At 45.0% G+C, this 26,984-nt stretch overlaps 1 protein-coding gene across 1 annotated transcript in view; it reads left to right on the top strand.

The window, feature by feature from the left end:
• LOC116850871 overlaps positions 1-26,984 on the top strand; it is a 488,766-nt gene that overhangs the window by 76,577 nt on the left and 385,205 nt on the right. The window contains exon 3 of the mRNA XM_032829662.1: positions 16,000-16,100. Within this exon, the coding sequence (XP_032685553.1) occupies positions 16,089-16,100 (12 nt within the window). The 5' untranslated portion in view covers positions 16,000-16,088. The remainder of the gene's footprint in view (positions 1-15,999; positions 16,101-26,984) is intronic.

Here is a 26,984-nt window from a genome sequence, read left to right as displayed (position 1 = left end):
AGAGAGAGAGAGAGAGAGAGAGAGAGAGAGAGAGAGAGAGAGAGAGAGAGAGCTCGTTTGCGTCGGTGAGCACAGCTCTATGTACTGCGTTTAATGTCCGTCGTGCATGCGCGCCGTTTTCCTGTCCTATCTCACCGCCCATATCCCGAGCACCATGAACAGCCTCGAGATCGGCGACGTCGGTTTTACCAGGGTACGGTGTGTTGGTGCAAGTCGCGCGTGCACCACATGCATCGCGGGATGCGGAGGACGCGACCGCCTCGGGCGGAATGCATCAAGATGAGTGGAGCGCGTCGTGTTCCTCGCGCGTTCGCATGAGATTGCCCCGGGCATGATTTACGCCGAAACAAAGTGACGATTTCGCAGGTGGTTCGACGCGATCCGAGCCGCGCGTGTCTAATGGCGCCCGTACGTGCAATTACACTAACGGCCGAGGGCTGCGGGGATGAATGCGCGTGTCACGGCGATCCGTAGAGGGAAATGGTCTATTCGAACGGTCGCTCTCGTGAACCACGACGTATTCCTGCGTCCCTCTCTCTCTCTCTCTCTCTCTTTCTCTCGCTATCGTCTGATGAGCGCGTGGGAGATTGCACGGGGATCTCTAATCGCATTTTAGGGCGCGACACTGTCGCGATTTTCCGCCTGATACGAGCCTCGCGATACCTTACGTCGTGAGATTTCATTGTACGCAAGTATATTCCGCACCACGTTTCGCGTATAGATGAGATCGCGGCTTGAAATTTCATGTTTCCAGAATCAATATGCCGCTCGAGATACTTTGTTTCAAGAATTTCATTGCTGTCTTAATTGAAATAATCGTCTTTGTATTACTACTAAATTGCCGGGGCTTAGATTTTGCAGCGCCTAGTTTCACGAGTGTTCGAAGGATCGTGGTATGAGCGCAATTACGACAGACTTACATTCATCCGTGCATTTTATTGGCTAGCGACGCGTTGATTGAAACGTCTGTGACACGTGGGACGTTCGGATCTCATTTTGCGGATGCATGTTTATGCGTTTATTCCCGCATAAACTATGTGCACATACACATCGATGGTCTTTAGAATTCTATGGGGACGGCGGTTGCATCTGCGGCCACGCGTGTACAAGCATTTTACGTGTCTGCGCGGCGAATGGAGCTATAAATGACGATAACGCTAAGGTCGGCGTTAGTGCGATAACGATAATAACGGAAACGCGGAAAGCCCGTTCAGAATACGTCGCGTCGCTCGTGTTTTGTAGTGTTTTTATCGATCGTTCCGATGGCGGCGATACGGAACGGTGACATACAGATACGCATGTATCTTTAATTGATTGATAAAGCGCATATCTTTGTATAGCGCTTGAATTTGTAATATTATCTATATAGAGAAGAATATTTATATTAATGTGACGAGAAGAAAACAGAATTTTTAGTTTTTATAAACCAAAATTTTGATTCTTTACATCAGAAATAATCTTTATATTTCTTAGAATGCAATTTCGAAGAATAGAGTGACCACCGAGTCATCCAAATAAAAGATCACCGACCAACCGAGCCAACTTTTATAGGTTCCAGTGACTTTTCATTCATACAGAGTGAATCTTCTACTTTGTGAATCGTCGAGTGAACATTTTTACTCGGAATCGAGGAGTGAATCTAATGTATTTCATCGTCACAGGAACATGTATACTCGAGTCAATTGAAACATTCGCTCATATGGAGTCAGAATCCACTCTAAGCTTTAGTAAAACATTCACTCTTGCGATTTCGAGCGACATTTTCACTATTTCTTCGAGTAAACACCGCCACTCTTCATTCGTTTTAAATGAGATTCCACTCCAAGAAATTTAGAGAGTACTACACATTCTTCGAGAGTAATTATAACTCGATAATTGCGAGAGCGTTTGATATTTATCCCGCCATCGGAAGAGAATCTCCGATGGACGGTAATGAGCAATATGCGCGCCGCATCGATCGAGTCTCGCAAAAGTATCGGCGTGTCGGCTCTTCTTCCGGTATTAGTAATCGTCGCGTCGCGTCGAGTCGCGTCACGTTGTCGGGATCGTTCATATCCGTTGCGACGGATTTCGGTTCGATTTCGCGAGACGTGCTTTCAATTTCGCGCCCGGGGTCTGCGTCCGTGGTTCTCTCTGCTTGTGACGTTACGTCGGCGATGCGCCGCGCCGCGACATTCCGCGCGGCTTACTGATTCGCAAACGGATTCGCGCAGATCGCCGCGCGTGCACATTTGCGTGCAAACGAGGCTACATTCAGACGCGGTCGAGGTGTCGCTCGTATTTCAAACTCGACGCTCGTATCGTCCCGAAATCGCGTATCTGGCGAACAACTATAACCGCACGCTTTTTGATAGCCGGCTTTCAGCCCGCCGCGTTGAATGGAATGTTTTTGCCTGTAAAAGACGTATCTGGATCGTGCACAAGTGTTAAAAAGAGGTTGTCTAATCATTCGCGACAATTAAACTAATCGCTGTCCTTATTATTCTATTTTCTCGCTTTTTCCGTTAATATCATTTTCACGGATAAGCAGAAATCTTCGGGTCTTTGGAGGATCTTTGAAGGTTTCGTGGGATCAATGTATTAGCGACATTCCTAAGATTGGAATCTCAATATCTTTATTACACGCGAATTTCGTGCACGACAGGAGGGGACGCGATCGGCGAAATTAACGGTTCTTTTATTTTCCCGGAGATAATTTGGCGTAGAGCCTCGGGACATTCGGCACGTCGCTGAGAATCGGAGCAGACGTTTTGCTACGTGAGCACGAAACTCGCATGCATAATCCCAGGGGCATGTCAGGCCGATCGGACAAGAATGTCAGGTGGTCGCGTCACGGACCACCGGCTGTCCATCAATTCTGTCCATGGGGTACATGGGGGTCCCTGTCCCGTTCTGATTACGTCCGCATGCCGCTTGGATTTCACGTGGAAATTGCGACTTTGTTCCCTTCGGCGTTGTCGCTCTTTCTCCGTTTCTCTCCCTCTCTCTCTCTCTCTCTCTCCTCCACCCTCCCTTTCGCCGGTTGGTCCGATGTCGTCTTACGATACGGCGACACGGAGAATAATGAAGTTCTGCGTTACGAAAGATAGCCGCGGGATATCTTGCAAGTCTGGTTGAGAGTTAAATTCGATACGTCGTGTCGTACTGGTTTCGCTAGAGTGCAATCGACGTGAACGTAACAACTCTTAGATCTATTTAAGACGATCAGTCGAGTCGAAATTTTGGTTTCATATTAACTTCACAAATTCTGCCAAACTTTGGAGAATATTATAGAAGCTTTGTCGTATCTGAAAATAGTTACTTAATGCTATTTTCTTCTACAACAGAAAGTAGTCTGTCTTTAGAACAGAATGGGTTCTTTGATCTTTATATTTATCGACTTAGTTATATATACGAGTTATATATAGTATATATAGTTAGTAACTTTCGTTACTAGGGAAAGTCAACATTTCACCTTACTTTTTAAGGAATTCTTTTTACGTGTGTTACATATTATGTTTCTACCTGCACTATTAATACGCATCTATATTATTATAATTAAAACGACAGAAGATTAGTTTTAATAAGAACTTTTCAGAAATTGGGAAGAGTCCTGCGAGTCTTATTAAGTTTTTTTTTATGGTCCTGAAAGACTAAACGCCGCTCGGCAGTCAGTCGCGAGGCAATCACTTGCGAAACAAGAAGAAGAAGGTAGGCGTAGATCTAGAAAGTGCAAGTAATTCTGAGCACTGAAAGTAAAGAAATATCATTGTCCTGGTTATTTGCAATATGACAGTAGACTCTTTCCTGTTCAATTTCATGAGCTCTATCCGCACACGAGCGTTGGTACGCGTTGTGTCAGACATCCTGTACAAGTGTATGTTTCTTTGTTCTCGACGAACTCACCGTGAACTCACGCCGGTACGTGAAGCGATGCGAGTGTTATCCTTAAATTCTTTATGCACACCGAGCTCGCCGTCGATTCGACGTATGCAGTTCAGCTGCAACTGCAACGTAGTACATCGGAAGCCACTGCCTCTCTCCGTTCTGTCTCTTTTCCCCATCTCCCCACATCTTCGACGGCCGTTCAATAATATCTCGCCCAATTTCACCCGATCTTTCGCGTTGCTTTGCAAGCCTCTTGCATAAGCTACGGACGTGTTGCATACGTGCCCCTTCCGACCTCTCCGCGTCTCGGCATCTCCTCCGAGTCTCTCCCGGCGTTCCTCTATGATCTCCACCGCCCGCGCTAGGCAGCCAGGCACCAGCCAATCCGACATATCAATATTGAAGTTGCATCTCGATGATGCAACCCTCAGTTTCCCTGATCGGGAGCTCCGCCAAGCTCCATCCTCCTTCCCCTCTCTCGCTCCCTCTATCTTTTCTCCTCGTTCTTTTTTTCATTTTCCATTTCACTTCGCGTCACGCTCGATCTCCCCGTATTTTCTTTGCACGAGCGTAAATAGTTAAATGGGAAGCGTTAAAAACACTCGCGCGCGCACTCACGGAAGAAAGAGAACGAAAGAGAGGATAGGCGGGGAAGAGACGCGGAGAGGGAGATGGCGGAATTGAAAATGGAGAAGCCGCGCCTGTCACTTTGCATTTTGCCACGCCGCGGAATCTCGTTAGCCTTCAATAATATTTATCTGCCAGTCATAGCGTTCGTTCGACGGTGGGCGGCAGGGAAGAATGTGTTTGCGCCAGAATGCCTGTGTATCGCTCATATCATCCCTGAAGCACCGCGATCACGGTAGTTACAATTGTACCGGGAACACGTCAGCGTAATCAAAATAGCTACTTTTCCGCTTGATTATAATAATCCGTGTAATACCCGGCCCGCGCACGATTATCTAATTACGTCGAGCAAAGCACAGTGCTCTCTGGAAACGGTAAAATTAAATGTCAACTTTTTTTCTGTTCACTTCTAACACTATGCTCCGCAGGTATTACAGCGCAGCGAAATTAAATTAAATCGACGTTTAATCAAACAAAGGATTTAATTCCGATAAAATCATAAAACGCATTGACGTAAACGCGGAGTTATACGCGGAATCGAGTTACACTCGTGTATCTCTCTCTCAAGTTTAAACGCCGAAAGACTACCTGAATTTCCGTCGGTTAGTTTGTTAGAAATTACCGGCCGGCGTCTCGACATTCCTCTCGTGGGAAAATACATGCTCAAAGTATTCGCATCGTCTTTGACGGCTGCAGGCGCCGTTGCCTCTGCCATTGGCGATTCGGCTGCTGCGTCGCGACACTTAAAGATTCTGGACACGCCACTGGCGTCCGGGATTTTGAAGCCCGATCCGCGAAGATGCCGGCTAACGCGAGCAATATCGCGATATTCTCGAGGGGCGCGAATCCCCGACGCTGCGTGCCGTCTCGAGACTCTCGCTTACGACCGCGGCGGATAGCTTCGACCGACTCGTCTTCTTCTTCGCACCTCCTCCCGTGTGTACTTACGTGATCGAATACGTAAGCAGCTGGCTGGCCCGTTCTCTTACCCTTTCCGTGTTGCCGATGTGTCCTCCTCTCCACCACCCACGCGCCCTTATCCCCCTTTTCACGCGCGCTCCCTCGATCCGGACGGAAATCCAGATAGAATTCGGGTTATTTGCGGGCACATTTTACTCGGCTCGGGGGGTACGGAGTAACGTCTCGATTTTCTCCCTCGTCTGCTTGCGTCTCTCCGTCGTTTTATCCTCGATTGGATTTTCGGCGACTGAGCGAGTGAGCTAGCGAGCCGTGCGATCTCGTGCGTAATCTCGTCGCCGATAACGACGGGAATCGAGTATGCGTCAGGTATAATTGGGAGAGCGCGAGAGCAGACGTTTCTATTTCTTGACGGTGTTGGTTGATTCCGTCGTTTGGGATGTATCTTCACGTCGTTTCGCCACGAGAAGCTGCGTGAGCGCGTTCAAAGTGTTATCTCGACCAATTTATCGCGATTGACGTGCCTCTTTTGTAATTTCCGACTTAGCTGAAGATCTCATTTTTCCAAATTCCGAGCGTGCATTGTTCCCTAGGGGCGAGTTCAACGAAAGACGCGCTGAAATCTTTCGCGTAACAATGAGCCAAGCCAAGCTTGTTTCAACGCTCGCGCTTTCTCGCTGCAAAACGCTATTTAGCTCGCGCTCGCGCGATTAAAGTTCCAACGATCTGAAAAGAAAGAATAACGCGGACGAGACGGGGACTACGTTTCAGCGGACGTGCGCCTCGCGTATCTCGCAGGAATACGCGCTTTATACTTCCGCGCGAGCACGAGCATACGCTTTACGACGTAAAGGATAATAACGTGGAACTGAGGAGAGCGGGAAGAGAGAGAGAAAGAAAGAGAGAGAAAGAGACTCTCGACCAGCTAGCCGGCGGTGTGTCGCCTTTTAAACGTTACATTACGTGCTTGAATTAGTTGCCTTCGGTGTGCTTCAACCCGCTTCGCGAGCAGGCGGCCAAATTCCGTTACGCAAACTTATGTCGTAAACGCGGGGCGATATAAAAATTTAATGCATCGCGGAGGGATGGGAAGGCGCGGGAAAAAGGCTCGGGGTGAGATGAATGCGACGCAAAAACGGCGCGCGCGCGGCGGTATCTTTCGTTTAGACAGGCGGACGCAGTGATACGCAGCTGCGTCCCTATGCTTTACGATGCCGGGGGACGGTGACAGGTGGACGGGGACGAAAGGGGCTGCGAAATTTTACAGCGGCAGCCGAATTATTCCGATTACTCCACCCCACCCCGGGACCTGTCTGTGATACGACGCGCGCAAATTCACAAATTCAACGAGGAGTGTAACGTCGAGATACGTAAGTGCGCGAATTAGTGCACTAATGATGGACGTAAAGTCGATATAATTGAAAGGGCCACGTTGAACCATGTAGAACACACGTTCGGCAGACTGAAAGGAGGTTGCGGATACTTGTTGCTCGCTGAATTTTTATCCCGAGTTCCTCTCGAGAGCGTTAAATTTTAATAGCGCGAGTCGAATGTGGCCTCTCGCGACGCTAAATCGGTACTTTTCATAGTTGTTCTCTCGACGAAATTGCCGGTCGTACAATGTAAAGTCTATCACGTCGCTTTTCGGATACGCTTACGTTGAGCCGAATACGTCGTAGTTGCTGGCTTCGGCGAGAGAGAGAGAGAGAGAGGGGGAGGGGTGGCACGTCGAACGATTATCGGTTTAAATATTTCGTGTCTCCTGATCAAATTTTCCGTAACGAAGCGTAACTACGTTATCGTTGTAAAAGCCTGTTAACTTATCCTGTAATGTCTCGACGAATTAACGTCGGCGCACTGTGAAACTTAATTTTGACCCGTATCCCGTTAACGCGGCAGTTACGGAATATACTGGAGAAAGCCATTTTGGATCTCTAACGGGCGAGACGTTTGGTCATGTAAATGCAAGAACTGCTTTTGTAAGGTAGGGTGGCAAAGGCGGAGGAGGAGGAGAAGGAGCGGGGCGGGGAGTAGTAACGGCAAGAGAGATAATACCGTTACTTGTGTAAGTTTAATTTAACTGTCCCGTTCTACCTTAACATTATATATACAAAACAGTTGTAGACGAGACCTTAGCGGGTTCCCCGTGGTTAAATTAAACTTCCTCCTCGTATGTATCTACATATCTCGATCTTGCACTGATACGTACTAACAGGAGGGAGCGCGCACGGTGGCAATCAAGCTGAGGCCTTTATCGTACGAATATTTCCTCGAATCTCGAGGAACAGGCGCGGCATCAAATTAGAAATAAAATCGAACGCCGCGAACTCGCGGCGTGCGAGTGCATTTATTCAATAATAACGTCGACGTTTGTGCCTCTGTTCTACCTTATCGGGAGTTTTTACATAATTTTTTCCTTTTCGTATTTTTTAAAGTAAAACCGTGGTGCACGCGCATCATTGCCAGATGAGAGTCGGAATGACGAACGTCCCGGCCGCCTCTTTCCACCTTGAATATTCAGCAACCATCGCCGTGTAAAAGCGCCAGTTTTGTTTCTATGTGCATTCGCCTTTTGCTTCCTTTTATTCGATTAAAATCTCCATCAAAATTTTCGAGCGGAAGCGACGAGAACGCCAAGTTGAATATTACAGAACCCGCGCAGGAAACCAATCCCGAAACTTGCCTAACTACCCGCGGCTCGCGAAAGTTAGATCATCGGGTTTGCGCGATTTATGCGACTTTTATATCGCGATACCTCTCGTATGCGCTCACGCATACGCGTTTGATTTATGAACATGCATGATTGTGCGGTCAGCCTGATCGATGACGCGTAATTTTCGAAAATACAAATTTCTACATCGTTCCTCGGCGCGATCAATATCGGTCGTTTCCGCGTGTGCAGCAGGTACATACGCATATAATTGCGCCGGTATTGATATGGAAAGCACGGCATGTTGATCATCATAATTACGATACGTTGTACATGCGTACATACATTTTGCATATTAAGCGCGTAATCCGGGTTTGCGCAAACACCCTACCGCGAGGTGGGTATCAGATTCTTTTTTTCGTTCGCCCCCTCGTTTAAATCAATCGTTGTGGTTAGTCGTAAACTGCCAGTTGACACAATACCGGCATTAGAATAAGCATTAGTTGAATGACAGGCGAAATGTTCCCGTATATTCTCTGCGTGAATTCGACCGTAAAATTAAACAACGCGTGCAGGCGTCGCTTTCACCCCCTCACGACGGACGGGCGAATGTGCACACGGCCTGTCATCACGGAAGTGCCGCTACGACGGACGTCGCGAGTCACACGCGATCGCGTCGTCTACGTCTCGTCGGCTCGAGCACGATTCTTCGCCAGCAATTACCGTCTCCTCCGAACGGCGCACGGCCACCATCCCCGTGACTCGGGGGCGACGAGGAGGACAACACGAAGCGCAAGAAGCTGAAAACGCGGGATGGGATCAGGTCGATTTTATCTCCTTGTAAGAGCGCGCCTTCGAAACCCGATCGACGTTATTTACGGCCAATGCATTTTCATCGGCTTTGCGTTCGGAGCGCGCTTGGCCGCGAACATCGCGAACGTATATCGCATGAACTCGATATAAGGCTCTCGCGAGCGGATTGGATAAATAACCTTCATAGGAACAAAATGTATAACGACCCCGGCTATTTTATGAGTACATCTTCGGAAGCGGCACTATATAGAGCGACTCGGAGCGGACAATTTGTCGGATATCGAACAATGTCTCGCGAATCGTTAACGATAAGCGGAGCAAGCCGCTTGTTACCCCGAACGAATGGAGAAATCGTATTCTCTCGCGATATCGGCGAAATTGAACTTCCTTAATCTGGCGCACATGTTGCTGTTTGACTGTTGAGGAAACGTCGGAGATATTCGAGCGTCTCGACAAACGAGGCTATCGATATTGAGTTATAATTGTCTCATTATAATCCTGCGTGCGATAGACTCACACACGCTTCTGATAATATATCAAGCTGCGAGCGTGAATTCGACTGCTGTTTACTAATCACCGATCAATCATCGGCGGTGCGTCCGTTTCCTGCTGACCTATTACAGCATCTGCGATCGGCACCGGGCACTCGTTCGGTCGCTTTTCTTTTCACGGGAACGGTACCAGCTGGAATGTCGTTTGTTATCGACAATCAGTGCGTTCGTTCGTACGGATCTGTTTGAACGCGCGCGCATTATAGGGACGGAAGTTACTGCCGGCTCATTGCAAACACGATTCGATCTTTAGGAAAACGCGCGACAACAGTCGGTGGTGGTTATCTGCGCCGAACCAAATATCGGCTCGAACGCGGAAGAAGGAAGCCAAGTGGCATGACTGCGGGAGGGGAATACACAAACGGCGTGCAGAATTTACGAGAGAGTACGACGGTGGCTGTTCAAATACTATCAAATTCGAATCCGATTGAGAGCGCGGGGCTTAGCGATCCGGCTGCCGATCCTACTCTCGTCCGGATCGAAGGGACTATGTTCTCCTGCCGGCGTAGAGTTAACATCAGAGGAGAAATCAGGTCAGAGCTCGCGCTTATCGATCGTACGGACGAGGAATCAGCCGGATACTTGCTCTCCCGCGTCAAAGATGGAAAGGAAGGGAGAGATAAATATCGGGGAACCGGATATTGAGAGGTATAAATAGATAACGTCTCGGCTAACTTCCTCGAGTGCCGATTTCTTTCCGAAACGTGCGTGTCTTCTGAGAATCGGGAACGTCGAAAGAAAGGAAGAGAGAAGAGGAGAGCGATAAATCCTCTTCGGTGATAGCGAGGATCGCGAGAATAGTAATAGAGAAATCACGCGGAGAGCCAGGGCTCCCTCAGCTGATCCGAAGTCATGTCAGTGAATTAAAAGTCTCAAGCCTCGCGTGCGACTCGTGAAAAGTCAACTCTGAATTCATGATTAGTTAATTAACCGACGGATAAGATCGCCGGTATAACCAATAGGCGGCCTGGCGGTATCGGATCGCGCGGATCGCGATAAGCTTCAAACGTGTCGCATCCATCACATTTCACAAAACTAACGTGGCAGATAGCGCACTCATTTTCTCGCCGCTGTCCGTGCGCTTTTATCCCTGCCAGGCGAGCGCGAGTCGGATCAGAGTGTACGTCCCGATAATTATAATCAGTCGGCAAGGTCCAGCATCAAGGCGGGGGTTAGCGACGATCGTGCGCGAGTCGGTATTGGCGGCCGAGGGGTGGCGGGTCGAGCGACTCCGGAGCGGAGGGTAGTGGGCGCGAAGGGGGTGGCTGTGTGTCGTATCCGCTCGCCGCGACAGAGGGTGGACAGAGCATTTACATCATTTAATTTATGACCCTCTCCGCTGCGATCAGCCTGGACGACGGGTCTCCGCGCGCGCGCGCGCGCACACACACACACGCGCTGCGCGATGTGCTACGGTCTCGGGGCATGCATACAGACGTACAGACGCGGGCTCACGTACACAGGGACGCATCGATACACACGCGTACGCGCCGTAGACACAGCCGCGCACACTGTCGCGCGCCGCGCTCACTAATGCATCAGGCAGAATAAATTTGCATATGCATGTGACCGTGTTCGGACGGAACTGCGCGACGGAAAGTGGGAGGATGGTAGCCTGATGGAACCTGCGGGACAAGAACGGGAATGGAACACATCGGTGCTACCCTTGGAATCGAGTGTAGCCGGGGGCTAGGGTCTGCCGGTGGTCATTGCGCGACTTTGTAACAAGGGAAGCAGCCGATCGGATAGTGGCACTGAAAAAGTAACGCGTTTGCTTTAAGTAATTCCATTTGGTAGAACTCGATTCTCTGGTTTCCTTCTACTAGTGTAGTTTTATAGAGATTGCTGCACTCTTCTCATTTTCGCCTGTCTCGTCTCCCTTCTCTTTCGTCTTTGCTTTTCTCCGCTTCTCACTTATTTATATGTTTCTCGCTAATTAACTTTGCTAACGAAGAGTGGATCTCTGCGCACGTTGTCATAATGAGAAAGGAAGACCGTCGCATGGCTACGGACGATTGCGCGATTCGCGCTCACGACAGAGAGTCTACATCACTCGGCGCGATCTCCGTCGACGCTCTCACGTAATTCCCCCGTCTCCCCCTTTTTTCCTCGAGCGAGCGGCTGAGAGGGCGGCAGGGAGAAAGAGAAAATCGCGGTCCCGCGACTGTAGCCGACACCGGATGACAACTTGCGGCAGAAACTCGGGTATTAGCGGCGGCGAAACTCGAGGAAACGGGCCGTCTTATACCATAACCTGTAACGTGTAAACGGGAGTATTTGGCCCGGGGATTACCGAAACTCGAAGTTTGATTGGCCGTGCCAGGGGTATCAAGTTTTGGCGAGGGCGCGCGAAACTTCGGTTAATTTGCCGGGGTGTAGAGCGCAAACCAAGTTCGGTAGTGCGAACGACGAGCGGAGCGGACCGCACAATGTCGTCTCTGATTGCATTGATTCGTTCCCGAGCTTTTCTTTCCGCGGCGACACCCGGTGCGCGCGGAAAACGCACTCAGTCCTTTCCTTCGTCCTGCACACTCGTCGGTCGGCGTAGTCGTCGTTGTCGTCGTCGTTGTCGTCGTCGTCGTCGTTGTCGTCGTCGTCGTCGTCGTCGTTGGCGCGGGATTGCCTCTTGTTGCGACGACGGACGCAATAAAACACGCATGCGACTTGGATGGGGTCGGTGTTAGAATTATATTACGCGGACACCCCATTAACGATTATCTCGTTGGTAGGACGTGGCGAGAATTCATTATGATATTTTGCAAATTAGCAATAATTTGCATAATGCCGCTGCAACAGCTCCTGAATACTTAAAAATGTTGCTCTTTAAAGTGCCGCGCTCGCGCGCGCACTTAGCGAAATGCCCCCGAAATATACATGCAAAGAGGAATTAATAATATGAGCTAAATCTTAGTGGCTGATTTGATCTTAGTTAAAAGGCTGATCGCTTTTCTATCATTGTCAAGAGTTGGTTATCACAGATAAAATACATTTTTTCGCTATGAGATGGAAATTTACTAGATGAAATTAAAAGCACACATTTGTCGTGTAGCTAAAGAAGTGGTAGTTATTTCTAGATATTTTAAACATCTCAATCTCAAGCGTTTGATTCTGCAAGGAATTAACTTTATTAAAGCTTATCCTACCGCATTGCGCGCACTGATTAATTAGTTTGATTAATTAATCAGATTGATTAATCAGTTAAATTTAATATTTTAATAGCAGAGTAGTCAAAGTCAATTGCTACATTCCTGTCAATTGCTACAGGATTGCTACAGAATAATCTGTCAAATGCTACAGGATTTTTCTCTATTTAGTTTAACAAGTTCTGCCTGCACATGAACACCTAAATCCAGACACCCTAATAATATAATTAATGGATATGTAAAACAACAAGTCTTGTTTCTTTCTGCAATTTCTTTGTTATGTGTTTTTTTCCATTGACGTTGAAAAATATATACAGAATGTTTGACACAACGTATATACTAACGCTCGTGTGTGAGTAGAGCTCATCAAAAATTAAACAAAACAATACTCTACCATTTTGTAAATAACTACAGTAATTATTCTTTTACTTTGATCCACAGTAACTGTATAAATCTCGTCAATGTTACAATAGACGAGACTAAGAAAAGAATCTGAACAATTTGAACATGAATGAAAGAGATTACGTGTTATCGTACTTGCCGTGCTTTGATCAATCATTACGCTCTCAAATAGGCAATGAAAATGCAGAATAAACGCGTTTGGGAACGCGTGTTAGAGATTTCCTTCCAATTTTATTCGCTACATAACTTATTCGCGAGTTGAAGCCGCGGCATCGACATCAGTTTTGAGCTCGAAATTCGCGCTCGTGCCACTCCGGTGTTTGCTCTCGCACAGGCGCACTGTTCGCTGCTAATGTGAGGGTGAACCATGGACATAGTATACATGGACTCCGCATACGGCTAGAAAAGTGAAGCCAATATGTACAGCCCCTCTCGGTTCTCTGTCTCTTTTTGTACAGATAAAGTGTGCAATAAAATTTAAGTAAGACTTTTACTTGTTAGTCTAGTCGGGATGCTGTTGCGCTTTATAATATCGTGGAAACAAAAAATGGATGCACGCGCAACAAAAAAGTGACAAAATAGGAAAAAAACTATAGTTATGGTTTAAAACCCAAAATAACTCCTCTATTTTAGCTCTCTTTCTAGATGTTGGCTTCGCTCTATTAGATGACAGAACATTCGGAGTCCATGTATACTATGTTCATGGGGTAAATGACCGCGTGGCCGCGGCGAGCAAGAGGGGGAAATGCGTAACGCTTATATGAGCAGCAGAGTGGGGGTGACGCGCCACATACCATCGCGCGCCGCGCAAGGTGATAGTCGCGTTTCGCATATCTTTCACTCGCCCCGTCGTGATCTAAGGTAAACGTCCCAGTGGTCGAACATACATGTCCCAATGATTGACATATTTTGTATTTTTCTTTGTTGAGATGCTTTTCAATATACAAAACAATATAATAAATAAAAAGAAATATTTAGTTACTTTGTGATTTTGTTTCATTTATTGATAAGCATCTTAACAAACACAAGTATATTATTAGTAATTCAATTATCGGTACACGTTCAATCACTAGGACGTTTACTTTATTATGCCGCTCACTGCACCAATAACGTCGAATAATTTAGAGCGCGGATAATCGTCAATAGCTTCACTTGTAGACGTCGTAGCGATTTGAAACAAAGACTATTGGAAAGGGAAAATCATCGCGCTTTCGATAGACGTGGAATCATGTAAGTACGAAAGACATTGGTTTTTGTGTTCATGTTAAAATGGAAATTGATTACGAATCTGTGTTAAAAGGCAATGGAAAACCTTGGTTTATATCTGTAGTGCGAAACGTCGGTCTTATGTTTTTGACGGGTATGAAGTGTAATTGAAAAGAAAAGTGAAATGATAATAATGCAAATTTTCTACCGAGCAGCAAATATTTTTTGTCGAGATGCAAATAGATAGTAAATGTTATTTCACTAGCAACATTAGCTGTTTCTACTTCAGTAAAACATCTTAGCTGCTACAACTATACTTGAATTCCTGCGGTTAATTCTTTTTCTGCGCGTTTTTCACAATTCTCATTTAACGCCATTGCCGCTGCAAACATATGAGATTTTTCGCGATACTTTCGGTGTTATTATCGATATGAATACGAGTTGAATAGATGCTCTGCGCGAACTGAATAATCGTCGTTTGTTGATCCGCGATGCAAAATATTCCATATATTCGTAATCGTAATATTTCCGGCACCGATCCGATACTCCGGTTGTTTCCGCAACGTTCCTTTTCACATCGGGGAATATTCCACGCGAGAGCATTGCGGGGATTTAATTTATTTTAAAATACGCAGCTCCGCGCGTTTTTAGCTCTCTCCACGCGAGCTTCCACCCGTATGACGGGCTACTCCGTTGAATTATCGATACATCGCGCGGGGAATCTCCGATAAAATTCCATCGAGTCGGCCCGCCGGCGGCGGCGGCGTCGGAGGAACGAGCAGAATTTCGGCGGTCTTGTTTTATCGTCGCGACGAAATTTCAAACGCACCTCTGCTGACCTCACGTACCGGACGACGGCGAAGACGTAATTCTTTTAATTACAGAACCGCTTACGATACGGTTCGTACGGTAAATGAAGGACTGTCGACGATGCCACGAGAGGAGCACCTCTACCTATATCTAGCTAGCTACCTACCCACGCGAACGGTTCGTTCGGAGCAACGCGAGAGCGCTTTCGCGTAGCTTCAAATTAAAACGCGCAATTACGCCGGGGCGAATTTACTTCCAATTAGTTTACGATTACCCTTCACCCGCTTCCCTCTCTCTCTTCTCCTCTTGCATGCTTCTCTCTCTCTCTCTCTCTCTCTCTCTCTCTCTCTCTCTCTCTGTCACCAAATACACTCTCGTTTGCCGTTGAATTCCTGAAATTGATTCTCGCGCGCAGCGGCACTGTCGTGTAACGTGCTTTCGCCGCGAGTGATCGGTGCAATTCCGATGGGAAATTTCGGAAAATTGCGATTTTCAGTATCAAAAGGCTGTTGATAGATAAACCGGTGAATAACGCTTTTAATACGCTCTATATACCGCTGCGCTTTGTTCGTCACCCTCTTACGAGCGCCGAGTGGGCTTGTGGAAGTCACTTGTAAAAATTGAAACGCCTCTCGCAAGTTATTGCGTGATACTGTCGAGTTCGCACGGTCGAAATCATGTTTCAGCATCCCTGTCCGGGAGACGAAAATGCCACTCTTGCGGCCTCTCCGTCGAATATTGTTCGCACAAAATTGAATTCCTCAATTTGCTGTGTATATACGTGGCGCGTGTGACATAGATACGTATTCGCGTATCTCGCTGCAATTTCCGTGCGAATTTTCTTTGCGGTAACGTTTCAACATGGAATCTCGCGGCATTTTTGCCGCCTGACGTGAGGTCGTCTGGTTATGGTGTTCTAAATCGCGTGGTTCAATTTGCTCGATATATTTGACGAGTGGTTTGATGAAAACACCTTAGTAAAACTGAGAATTATTCTTTTCTGTTGACACAGCATGTCAGAAGGCAACAGCGAAATCAATTGGCTATGGCTTTTGTAGTGAAACCACAACTGCTGCCCTCCGAGCCGCCCCTGATCTCCTCATGGCAGCTACGGTGAGTCATTACAAAATATATATTATAATGTCGTTGACGTATTATTGTGTGCAGTTAGATAATCCGATAGATGCGTAAATTTCTAAAAATAAGGATGAAATAACTTATTTCCCTCGAACTTGCAAATTTTTATTAAGTACGCTCATAATATAGCTTGAGTTTCATACGAACGGACTTGCACATTAGGTTAATTATTATATACTTTGTGAGAGAAAGAATATCTAAGAAATAAAGATTTATTCGGTGCTTCAATAAAACATTTACTTATACACTAGTATAAAGTATGGAAAACTGAGGTTTTCTTAAAGTTTTTAGAAAATATTTTCTCATCTGTGAAGTACTTTATATATTATAAGTAGATATGTTAAAAAAATATCCTTCCTCTCCACCGAATATATTTTATTTCTTAGATATCTTTTCTCCCGTAATGTAACGAAAGAAATAGAAACAAAATAAAGCTCGGTTTGCTGTCTGTCTATATCGTTTTCAAGCTGCTTTCCTAAATGTGCTGAAACGATTCAGAACCGGTTTTAAATAAAAAAATATACATTTTCTTAAAATTTTAGTACTTGCCGAATAAATATCTTTAATTGTACAGAAATTTTTTCTCTCAATGTAGAAAAATAAGTAATCTGTTTCCACGGCCATTACCGTAATAGCGCAGTCGAAAAATGAGATCCCGAAGGTACCCCGAAACGTACAAGATATCGGCAATTTTTTCCCCCGAAATGATCCATGTGAGCTGCGGAGTTCATGCGAAAATAGATTTCTCCATTCCCAGAGTCGCGTTCTCAGTTTCACCCCTCGATGCCGCGGGGCAAGAGCGATTGTTTGTTAGGTCGTGCGCCCCTGCATATACCACGTGTGCGTGTGCGCGCGTCCCCATGTGCACGTGCAGGAGGGTCGCGCTTTGCCCCCTTCGCTTCCCTCTCTCCTCTCGTTGTACGATCGTTCGGACAGAGTCCAGAATTCCAGACCGCCCCTTCCGGATATTCGTTCGCCGTATATCTTCGGGCCGGTCGCGCACTCCAGTACGTGCGATCGCCGCGCTGGTCGCAGAGAAACGCGGCCGAGTCACCACTCGAGTTACGTGTGGCAGTTTAAGGACGACGGAGTCGACCCGGAGTTCTCCGCTTGATAACCCCCCGACTCGACCGGCCGGTTCCTCCCTTGGCGCCTGTACCGGACACGCTGTAACCGGAAGACGTAATGCCAGGTTCGAGTACCTCGTCTAAACCGCGTCGTCGTCGTGCTTGAGTGCTCGATCCCTCTCACCGGACGCGTATCCTCCAATCGTTTGTCTTATATAAGGTGGATCTATGATATCCCGTTTCTCCTGTCAGGCTGGCAGGAAATATTCGTCGCCGAGACGTAACGAATGCACTTATCAGACAATAAATCGGATACTCGCGGACCGGTTCTGAATCGTTTCAGCACATTTAGGAAAGCAGCTTGAAAACGATATAGACAGACAGCAAACCGAGCTTTATTTTGTTTTGTTTCTATTTTGTTTCTTTCGTTACATTACGGGAGAAAAGATATCTAAGAAATAAAATATATTCGGTGGAGAGGAAGGATATTTTTTTAACATATCTACTTATAATATATAAAGTACTTCACAGATGAGAAAATATTTTCTAAAAACTTTAAGAAAACCTCAGTTTCCTATGAAAGCAATCGTTTATTCTATTTAAATAAAAGAATTCGAATTTAAATAAATATCTTATTAATACTCATTATATAAATATTTTTTAGATATTTTTTCTCTCAGTGTATGAAAGCAATCTGTTTCTCCCCAGCTCGTATTGCAGACACCTCAGTTGGCTCTTTTAACTTTTAAATGCTGAGTGCTCGTATATCACAGAAATTCCCTTCACGAAACCCCTTTAATATATCTCGCACATAATTTATACATACACTTAATATCCTGTACAAAGCATAATATTTAACTGAGTTGTCGGATTCAATCAATGCGCGTCTCACGAATCGAGGGGGCTGTACATCCCCTGCGAGATACATACATCGAGATCAGCTGCACACCATTACACCGGCGCGCGCTAGGTGCTTAATGGTGGAAGCGACGCAAGATGAAAGGGCCGTAAAGAGAGACACGACTTCGCGTTTAGGGTGGTTGAAATACGCGCGTGTCGATGCGCCAGGGTGTAGGTGTAATCGAGGGCTGCGAATCGCGCCGACTTTGCTGAATGTGCGGTGGCGCGTCGATTAATAGTTATTGGTTTCGTTGCCGGTTGCGGCCGCGCCTCCTCGGCTTCCTTTTCTCTCTTCTCCTCCACGTCCGTGACGGAGCGCCAACCGCATCGGCAGCTCCAGATAATATTAATCGTTTTCGAATCGCGATACGCGCGCGGCTCAGGTGCGAGTGCCCGCGGGCTGCGAAAGATAGGGGTGTATCGGGAACAACACTTCGCAATTACGTCTTATACCCTGCAGAGCGAGATTCTCGACCTCGTGTATCAATATATCAGCTCTCCTCGTGATGTTTCAATGAGTAATAAAGCACACATGAGCGGTTTCCTCACGCTCGCTATTTCTTTAAGTTTGTAGGATCTTTTCACAAAATAGACATCTCTCAAAGCACAATGTGAACGAATAAAATTTAAGGAAAATCGAATTATATTACGGTGCCTTGATATAGACTTCAAAAGTAGCTTCTAACGATAAGAATATCAATGAGCGGGTATATCGGTACCCTGCGGGTCTTGTTGAGAGTAGGAAGGGATGATAGCTCGTTGGTTCCATTGTTGGTCGCTAGCTCCCCTTCGTGAGTTTCCTTCTACCCTCCGCGGTTGTGTCGACGCGAACCGGAGATAATACTAATCGTTTTCGAATTGCATCGCGATTCGTAGACACGAGCAGCTCGGGGACACGTTATAACCAGCCGCTATCGACGAGGACATTCATTTGAATCGTGAGGGCGACTTACCCTAGTACTCGCGTCAATGTATCGTCTGGCGTTTATCGCTAGTCGATAACGCGTGCGACACGCACCTGTGCCAACCGAATTTTACGTCGTCGCGGACCACTCTGAGGTCGCTGGCGGGTCTGTAAAGCGCGAGAAATACATCCGCGAATAATTTGCAACATCATCGAGCTTTTGTAATAATTCAATTTGTAGCTCATTAATTGTAGCTAAATCAATCGGATTACCAATTAATTATCGATCAATTATCGGATAATGTCCATAATCAGACCTAAGTTAAAATTTTGTTTCTACCTCAACTCTGCAAATTTTGTCGAATTTGAAAGATCAATGGAAATTCTCGAGATATTGCACAGAATATTGTTCTTTGATGTTATAAATGGTTTTAAAAAGGTTTTTCTATTAAAAAAAGAACTTATTAATTGTTTTCAGAATAGCTCCAAGTCTTGTTTTCTACAAACTACATTTATAGAAAACACATATTTGATAATTATTTAATACTTGATTATCTCGATATTTTATCTGCATTCAATTTTTGTTCTTAATAAATAACATGTTAATTAAGTAACTTTCTTAGCTGCAGATAAAGTGCGCGCGATAAGCAAACATTGAATAATTAATATAGGCAAATAATGGGATTAACGGATAAACAAAACAAACTCTCGCTTTCCATAATTTCCTCATTAATTTCTTTATTGGTGTTGAAAATTTCGATAGGATTTGGAGATTCGAGAAAGGTTAAAAGAAAAGAGTTGTGAGAGTAATAAAGCACAGTTATACGTCCAAAAGCATCGGTAAAAATTTACATTTAATTTTGACAAAGACGAGCAAATGAGGTTAAGTAGAAGTGAGAAGACGTTGTAGATTCAAAGTGAAATACGCGGATTAAAGAACATTACTGAAAGTATAAATCTGCATTCGTTGAACTCGAAGAAAATTCTAAAGTTTAATTCGGACACTTACAAAATACATGCGACAGCCGTTGATAACTTCGATCGTCTCGAAGATACCGGAATGTTTGACAAGTGTTTTTGTAGTCTCTCTCGTCTGCTGAGCGTATGTGCGTTCATGCGCGGACAACAACAGTCACCACGCCTATTGTTTTGATACTGTCGCGCGTCGCGTAGTCGTCCATGACTGCGTCATTATGTCTCGAGCCGACGAGCGACGCGGAGCTCGTGTATCAGTTGTTACTCCCGTGGACTTTTAAGACATTTAATCGCATTCTCGTCGGCATCGTGTTATTCAACGTACATTTCTCCGATCGAATTTACGCGAGTGTCAGTGTCAGTGCCAGTGTCAGTAAGGGGTATCCGAAACAGCCGGGAGAATGATGCTGGATGAGGGAACCAGGACAAAGGACGCAAATCGCCGGGACGTGATCAATAGTACATCGTATATTTCTAGGTATGTTTCGAGTTATTTATTACACGGAATCTTTTCGGACTTAATGAGAGAATAAGGAGATAACCGAGTCGAAATTTTGAATCTACTCTATGGCTGGTATTCATAGTATGTCATAATTTGATAGATAAACTTTTGAATATCAACTTTTAAATATCAATAGAGCCTTGGAAAGACTATTTAATCTGTCATTTCATTAATTTTTTACTAATTTTCTATTTATACTTATTTTATTTAAGTAATATTGACTTAGCTAAATAACGATGTATATAAATACTTTCAATCAAAGATCATAAAAGATTTGCAACTATGAGTATCAGCCTCGTAAATGCTGATTTACGCTGATTTAACCCTTTGAAACACAGTGGTTTCACCGTGAGATCACCTATTAGAACCAGATCATGCTTCAGGCATAGCAATCTCGCAACGAAACAAGCGCTCAGCCTGTGCATAGTGATGCACTCTACCGGTTTTTTGTGTTACTCGTAATATTCGCTTCAGTTTTACACGCGGTTTTAGTAAAAATAGGAAGACAGAAAAAATTAATTTTAAAAGAAACGATCTCTTGAGTTGTAGACATTCTAGACATGTGATATGAATATTTTATTAGAATCCGAATTTTGAAGCTTTGAATTTTGAATCCTGTGCTTTAAAGGGTTAATAATGCTCGTTGGGCAACAAGTCCCATCTTGAGAATCTGATTTTTTAATTTTGATTTATTCTTATACTAATCTAAATTTATATCTTCATATAGGTATTTTATTGAACATACAATTGCCCTTTTAGGGGCAAATAACTCCCTCCTCTTCATTCTTTTGAATTCCTAAATCCTATCAATATTTCCAACACCAAAGAAAAACGGATATTATGAGAAATTAAGATGTGATGTTTTATTCACTTATTAACCTCATTATTTACCCTCATTATTTATATTAATTATTTAATATTCGTTAATCGCATATATTCTGTCTGCAGTTAAGTAAATTAATATAAATAATGATATATTGCTTATTGAGTTTGAGAAAAGAGATTATACGCAGAATAGAATATTTTGAGATGATTAAATATTAAATAATTCTGAAATATGTCTCGTTTTTCACTAACGCGTTGACATGAATAAAACACAGTAAGTAAAATAAACACTTATTTATAACATCTACGTAGGACAATGGACTGCGTAGCCAATGTTTAAAATTTTCCGTTGATTCATCAAATTCAACGGAATTTGCAAGGTAAACACGTTGACTGTCGCATTGAATTTTATTTATTGTACAAAAGCTTGTTGTACTCAGATGATTGAATTACCAAAGATACGATAAATAAATGTAATTCGAGACACATTATATTTTGACCTCGCTTTGAGTATCGACTCTGCATTGCAATCGATTTTTTAAGTGTAATTTATATTTGTAATTTAATTAGACATAGCCGGTAGAGTGTATCATAATGTTGATCACTGACCGTCACGGCATTCAACGTGTTAATGTAGAACGAAAATTTCGACTTGGTTGATTCTTTTCTCTTGCAATGCGACTCATCTCCGACATCATAAAGTGTATTTAGAGATAACATAGAGTAAATATGTGTAAAGCTTTTTCGGAAAAAATGTTTCGAACGAAGCCTGATATTGTTCTAAGAAGCTTGACAAGATTGAGGGAATAAGAAGGTATAATTAGACATCGCGTTTTTGCTGAGACAGTCGCGGGTAAGCACTTTCTCTTGCAAATAATGGGGAGGGCGTATAAAAGAGACGAGAGAGGGGAGCAAACATAAATATTCAGCCTCTAATCGAGCGCCTCGCTCCGCCATGCCGTCGTTAATTTTCCATAAAGGCCGATGAAGAGAGTAAAAAGTTAAGGCCGAGTGTATCGGAGAGTGTAAAAGCATAGACGCTGTAACGAGCAACGCGGAGGCCCTTCCGGTTACTTTTCCGTCGAGTTATTGCGTCCGGGCTCTCGCGATCGTTAAAAGGTAAACGAGCGGACGGTTCTTTTCGCGAGACGATGCTTTATCGCTTTATAAGTAGTCACGATGAAGTAGACAATCGCGAAGGCTGTTACAGCTCGTCTTATCGTTCGTAGTTGAAGTGAACCTAACATCTATTTGCGTGAGCATTCATCGTAGCCGAGGATATCAATTTTCTACTTATGTCTGCATTATAGAGGGATAGATTACAGGCAGGGGAATAAAGATCAAAGATAGAAAGCTATAATTTAAAAACGACGACGAATATATATTGCGGAATCGCAATTGTCCTTAGACAATTTCAGCGTTCAAAGAAAAAAACATGATGGTAATTATATAGGTAACAATTATTCAAGTGATGTATGTAGAGTATATAGCTTAATGAAATATTTTATTGCAACCAAAGCTGAGGGTGATTATGAAAATTACATACTTACTTATTAGTACATAGTTCTCGTAACCATCCAATTTTGTAGTTATAATAATTACAAAATAATTTATTAAACTATGTACATTAATTCTACAAAATAATTGTACAAAACTCGTACAATTATCATTTATATAGTTACCATTTCAGCAAATCCTTTTCTTTAAGTGTGATAAAACTGAATCAAACCAAAGCTTCTCTTCAAATTTGAAAAGGTAACGTCGTGATAATTTTAATTTAATTTTACAACTCTTCTTTTCAACAGATTTTCCATACGGATATTTTACTGCTCGCATCGATATATGCGTGTAGTTTGAATTGGCGAATATAGAGCGAGGTCTGATCGTGGACGTGGTATAAGATGTAAAACAGCATAGCGAATTAGCCGTGCATTTGAACCTCATTCTGTTTGCGTTTCGAATACCCGTGCTAAGCGAATCGTGCCTCCAATTTTAAGGCAAAGCAAACCTGACGTTTCCATGCCGTTGGTTTTCATTAAGAAGCCAGGCGGCAAGCAAATGTAACCGACTGGCCGTGCTTAGCATTCAGCCCCGTCTCTACTGCTTGGTTTGCTATAAGTTTCCGCCGGTCCAGCGACCCCTCCGTAACCTTTCTCTCGTTGTGTCCCGGCTTCGGGGTGGTACACGTGGAGACGATAAAAGCGATATGTAAACGAGACACGTGCTTATTCCTAATTAATGTGTCAATTGAAACCACCGGCTCGCGCGTTGACATTTTTCACTCGCGACCACCCTGAATTACCGTGTCAACATTGTGCAACTAAATTATACTTTCACAATTTATTTACCTCACGCGAAGCATTCACCGCGATCACGACGATGGTCCAATTTATTACTCACAAGAGAGAGAGAGAGAGAGAGAGAGAGAGAGAGAGAGAGAGAGAGAGAGAACGATCTTTCGATGGTACATGTGAAGGATCGTAAATTACGAAAATGGCAAGCAATAACGTAGAAGCTGTGATAGTGACGTAAAGAAATATCATTTTTATATTTTTATTTAAAGTGGCGAGTTTGCTATCCTCTTCGGGATAAGAAATATTTCGAGACACAAGTCGTTGCCGGATGTGCGCGCTCACCTAGGAACGAGCGCGGGTAGAATCTTTTGAGTGTTCCTTGCGTGTTCCGCTCGTTTCTCATTAGTTAGTTTTTTCGTGGCGGAGACGGCGGGCGAGATCTAGAATCCGGGCCGGCGCAAAGTAAACGCGCCAACAATTTTGCGAGGTATACACGCGCGGTGGGTGCATTAGCGGAGTCTTAAATACCGCCACGTGGCTTCACGCGGAATGCTCAAGTGGCTTTGGTCGTCTCGGCTCCGCAAGACCTTTCTCCACGCCCACGCATTCGCTCGCGTGTCTGTTACACACCGTGCCAGCCAGCCATCCAGTCAGCTAGCTAGCTAGCTAGCTAGCTGTGCGCGCGTAGCCGGGGAAAATGGAAAAGAGAGATTTCTGACCTCTTATCCGCTCATTGCGCTATACACGCCGCGGAAAAGGAATTGGACTCCGCGCCCGACCGAGTTTCCTACGTTAGCACCGACCTGGCTGTTCTCGCGGTATCATAGAAGCCAATGAGGTGAGTTCTCCCGCGGAATCGCGAGAGATAAAGTAGTGAACTTCCCCCTCAACTTCGAGGGATTGCTCGGTTTTACATCTGGCGTTCTCGGTTCATTCTTATACACGCGAAACCGAGATATTTCCTCGGCGACTGTCATTGGATACGTATGTGTACGTGACAGTACTTTCTCGTGTATCTTATCAAAGACGAAGCGTTGAAATAGTGAACATTGGTCACGCGATATCGATCGGTGAAAATCTGATAGTATTATAAATCTCTCTCTCTCTCTCTCTTTCTCTCTCTCTCTCTCTATTTATATATAAGCGACTGGAAAACATAAATTTTCAAAATAAATTTCTAAGCAGCTTGCCATCGCCGGGCTCGAAATAAATCGATGCTTTGTTCTACGGTTTCCTTTACGGAAAATTACGTTACACGGTAGAGTTTCCGTCCATAATGCTCTTTTCCTCGTTGCAACGAACGAGTTATCCTCTTCGGTAGAGGTAGACTCGAGAAATAAGAATGGGAAGGACGGCGGGATGGTGTACCAAGTGGCAAGGGGTACGGAGGAGAAGCTGGAGAAGGAGAGAAAGAGAGAGAGAGAGAGAAAGGGAGCTTTGTGTTACAGCCCACAACAATGCCGGTGATGGCAAGGGTCGCCCTCTCAAACGATAGTCAAGCCGGTGCACAATGGGCTGCAGTTTATCGGGCTTTTATTATTCCTCCGTCGAAATAACGCCACTTACCACGTACGTCGAGTGCCCAAATATTTACTTTTTATCTGGCAAATATTAGAGTCTCTCCTCTTCTAGTGCTCTAAATTATGCCACGATCCATCCGTGTATACGCGCCGCTGTTAATTTTTAATTTTTCGCCCCTCCTCTCTCATTTCCCCTCTCCCCTTCTGTTCTCCTCTTATCGCGTACGCACGCGTGTAAGCCTCGTGTCTCAGGTGCGCTCGAATAATATCAGCGACATCCGCTCAAAACATTACGGTGCACATATCGGGAGCTTAACTTGACAACGGAATTGACCATGTACGCGCCACTCGTGCGCCTTCTTTTTCCTTCTTAAAGCGTGCACTTAGTTTCGCCCGTACTTCCCGAGCCGATCCGAGGAGCGGAGTCTCGAGTTCTCAGCCCCGTAAATCCTTTAAGTGTCTCTCCGCTTTTACCACCCAACCCTCGGACCGTAGATAGCGGGGGTCTGGCTCGGGTGGAAGAGGTGGAGAAGGTGAAGGGACGTTCGCGGAGCGGACTACTTGCGCAGTAGTTGTACCATTTTTCTTTACGTACGTCCAGCCGGGCTTATCCCGTATCGTTTCCGCGGTGTAGTCGTTCTCTCACAATCAGAAGATTAGACGATAGTCATCTCGGTGATGAAGCCGCCCGGAGAAATAAAGTGAAGCCCCTTGTCCGCGACATGCGAGAGATCATCCCCTTCACGGAGAGCGCGGATGTCCGACGTGTGAAGCAACGGCGTGTGTGCTCCGAGTGTTCGTGCGAGAGCAAACACGCGTCAGTGCAGTGCACGGCCGCAGCACGTGCAGCGTTGATGAATACACGCGTATCGCAAGATTGAGACGATTAATTACGCGCGAGAGGATTGATTACCGCGGGATATAAATAAATAACCGCGCGAGCCGCCAAACTCACCGTTACTTCGACCATACATCGTCCGTCTGAACCGCGATAAATCTTAGTTCGCGGATACGATAAAATATCGGAGTCTCGCTGCTAAATCGTCGTTATTTAAATTTGAACGTGCGCTCGAATTCAATTTCGCATTTCCCCAAAGCTTTATTACGACCGTGTGCCGTAATTGCCCAATTATCTGGTCGCGACACGATCGCAAAGAACGATATCCCCGCGCGAAATTCCCCCCACTTGGGAAAAAATTGAATTCGCCGAGGAATGCATTGTTAGAACGCTATATCTGTTCATATGGTCCAGCAAATTAAAAAGCTCTTAACTCACAAAATTCTAATTTCACAGGATATTCTGCATCGTCTGTAAAATCTCCTATTTTTTGACAAAATTGACATTTCCGTCTACTTCTCGACGATACTCCTTGCTATTAAGAGGCTTCAGCATTCGTCTTACTGCATCGCGCGTGCTGGTTAGCCAATGAGCTGGCGCCCAATGCAAATCTTTCTTCGTTAATAACTCAAAATTGTACGTGCTTGTTTTGAAGAAGGCATATCCCATTATTTATTCTATTCCAGTCATGTATTAGTTCTGGTACGGATGCTATCAAACATGTTGTGTATATCGCGCGCTCCTGAAGATCGATACCTTGTACATCGTCCGACGCTGAGTTAACTCTCGCAAATACCGCAGTAAGACCTCGTAATATAATCACCGGGTAAAAACTTTCACGCGAGGTTGCACTATTTGAAAAGTTAAAGGGTACTACCGCAAACTACGCCCGGATTTCCACATTAATTAAGGGCGCGGAGTTTCTCGTCGGGCAAACGGGATTACTGTGCCGATACAAGAGGCGGTCTTTGAAGGATTCTCTCTCTCTCTCTCTCTCTCTCTCTCTCTCTCTCTCTCTCTCTCTCTCTCTCTCTC

This window comes from Odontomachus brunneus, unplaced genomic scaffold (genome assembly GCF_010583005.1).
Source record: "Odontomachus brunneus isolate Ranch 3 - 2012 unplaced genomic scaffold, Obru_v1 Obru_scaffold_158, whole genome shotgun sequence".
Lineage (NCBI taxonomy): Eukaryota > Metazoa > Arthropoda > Insecta > Hymenoptera > Formicidae > Odontomachus > Odontomachus brunneus.
This window is presented reverse-complemented; position numbering and strand designations above follow the sequence as displayed.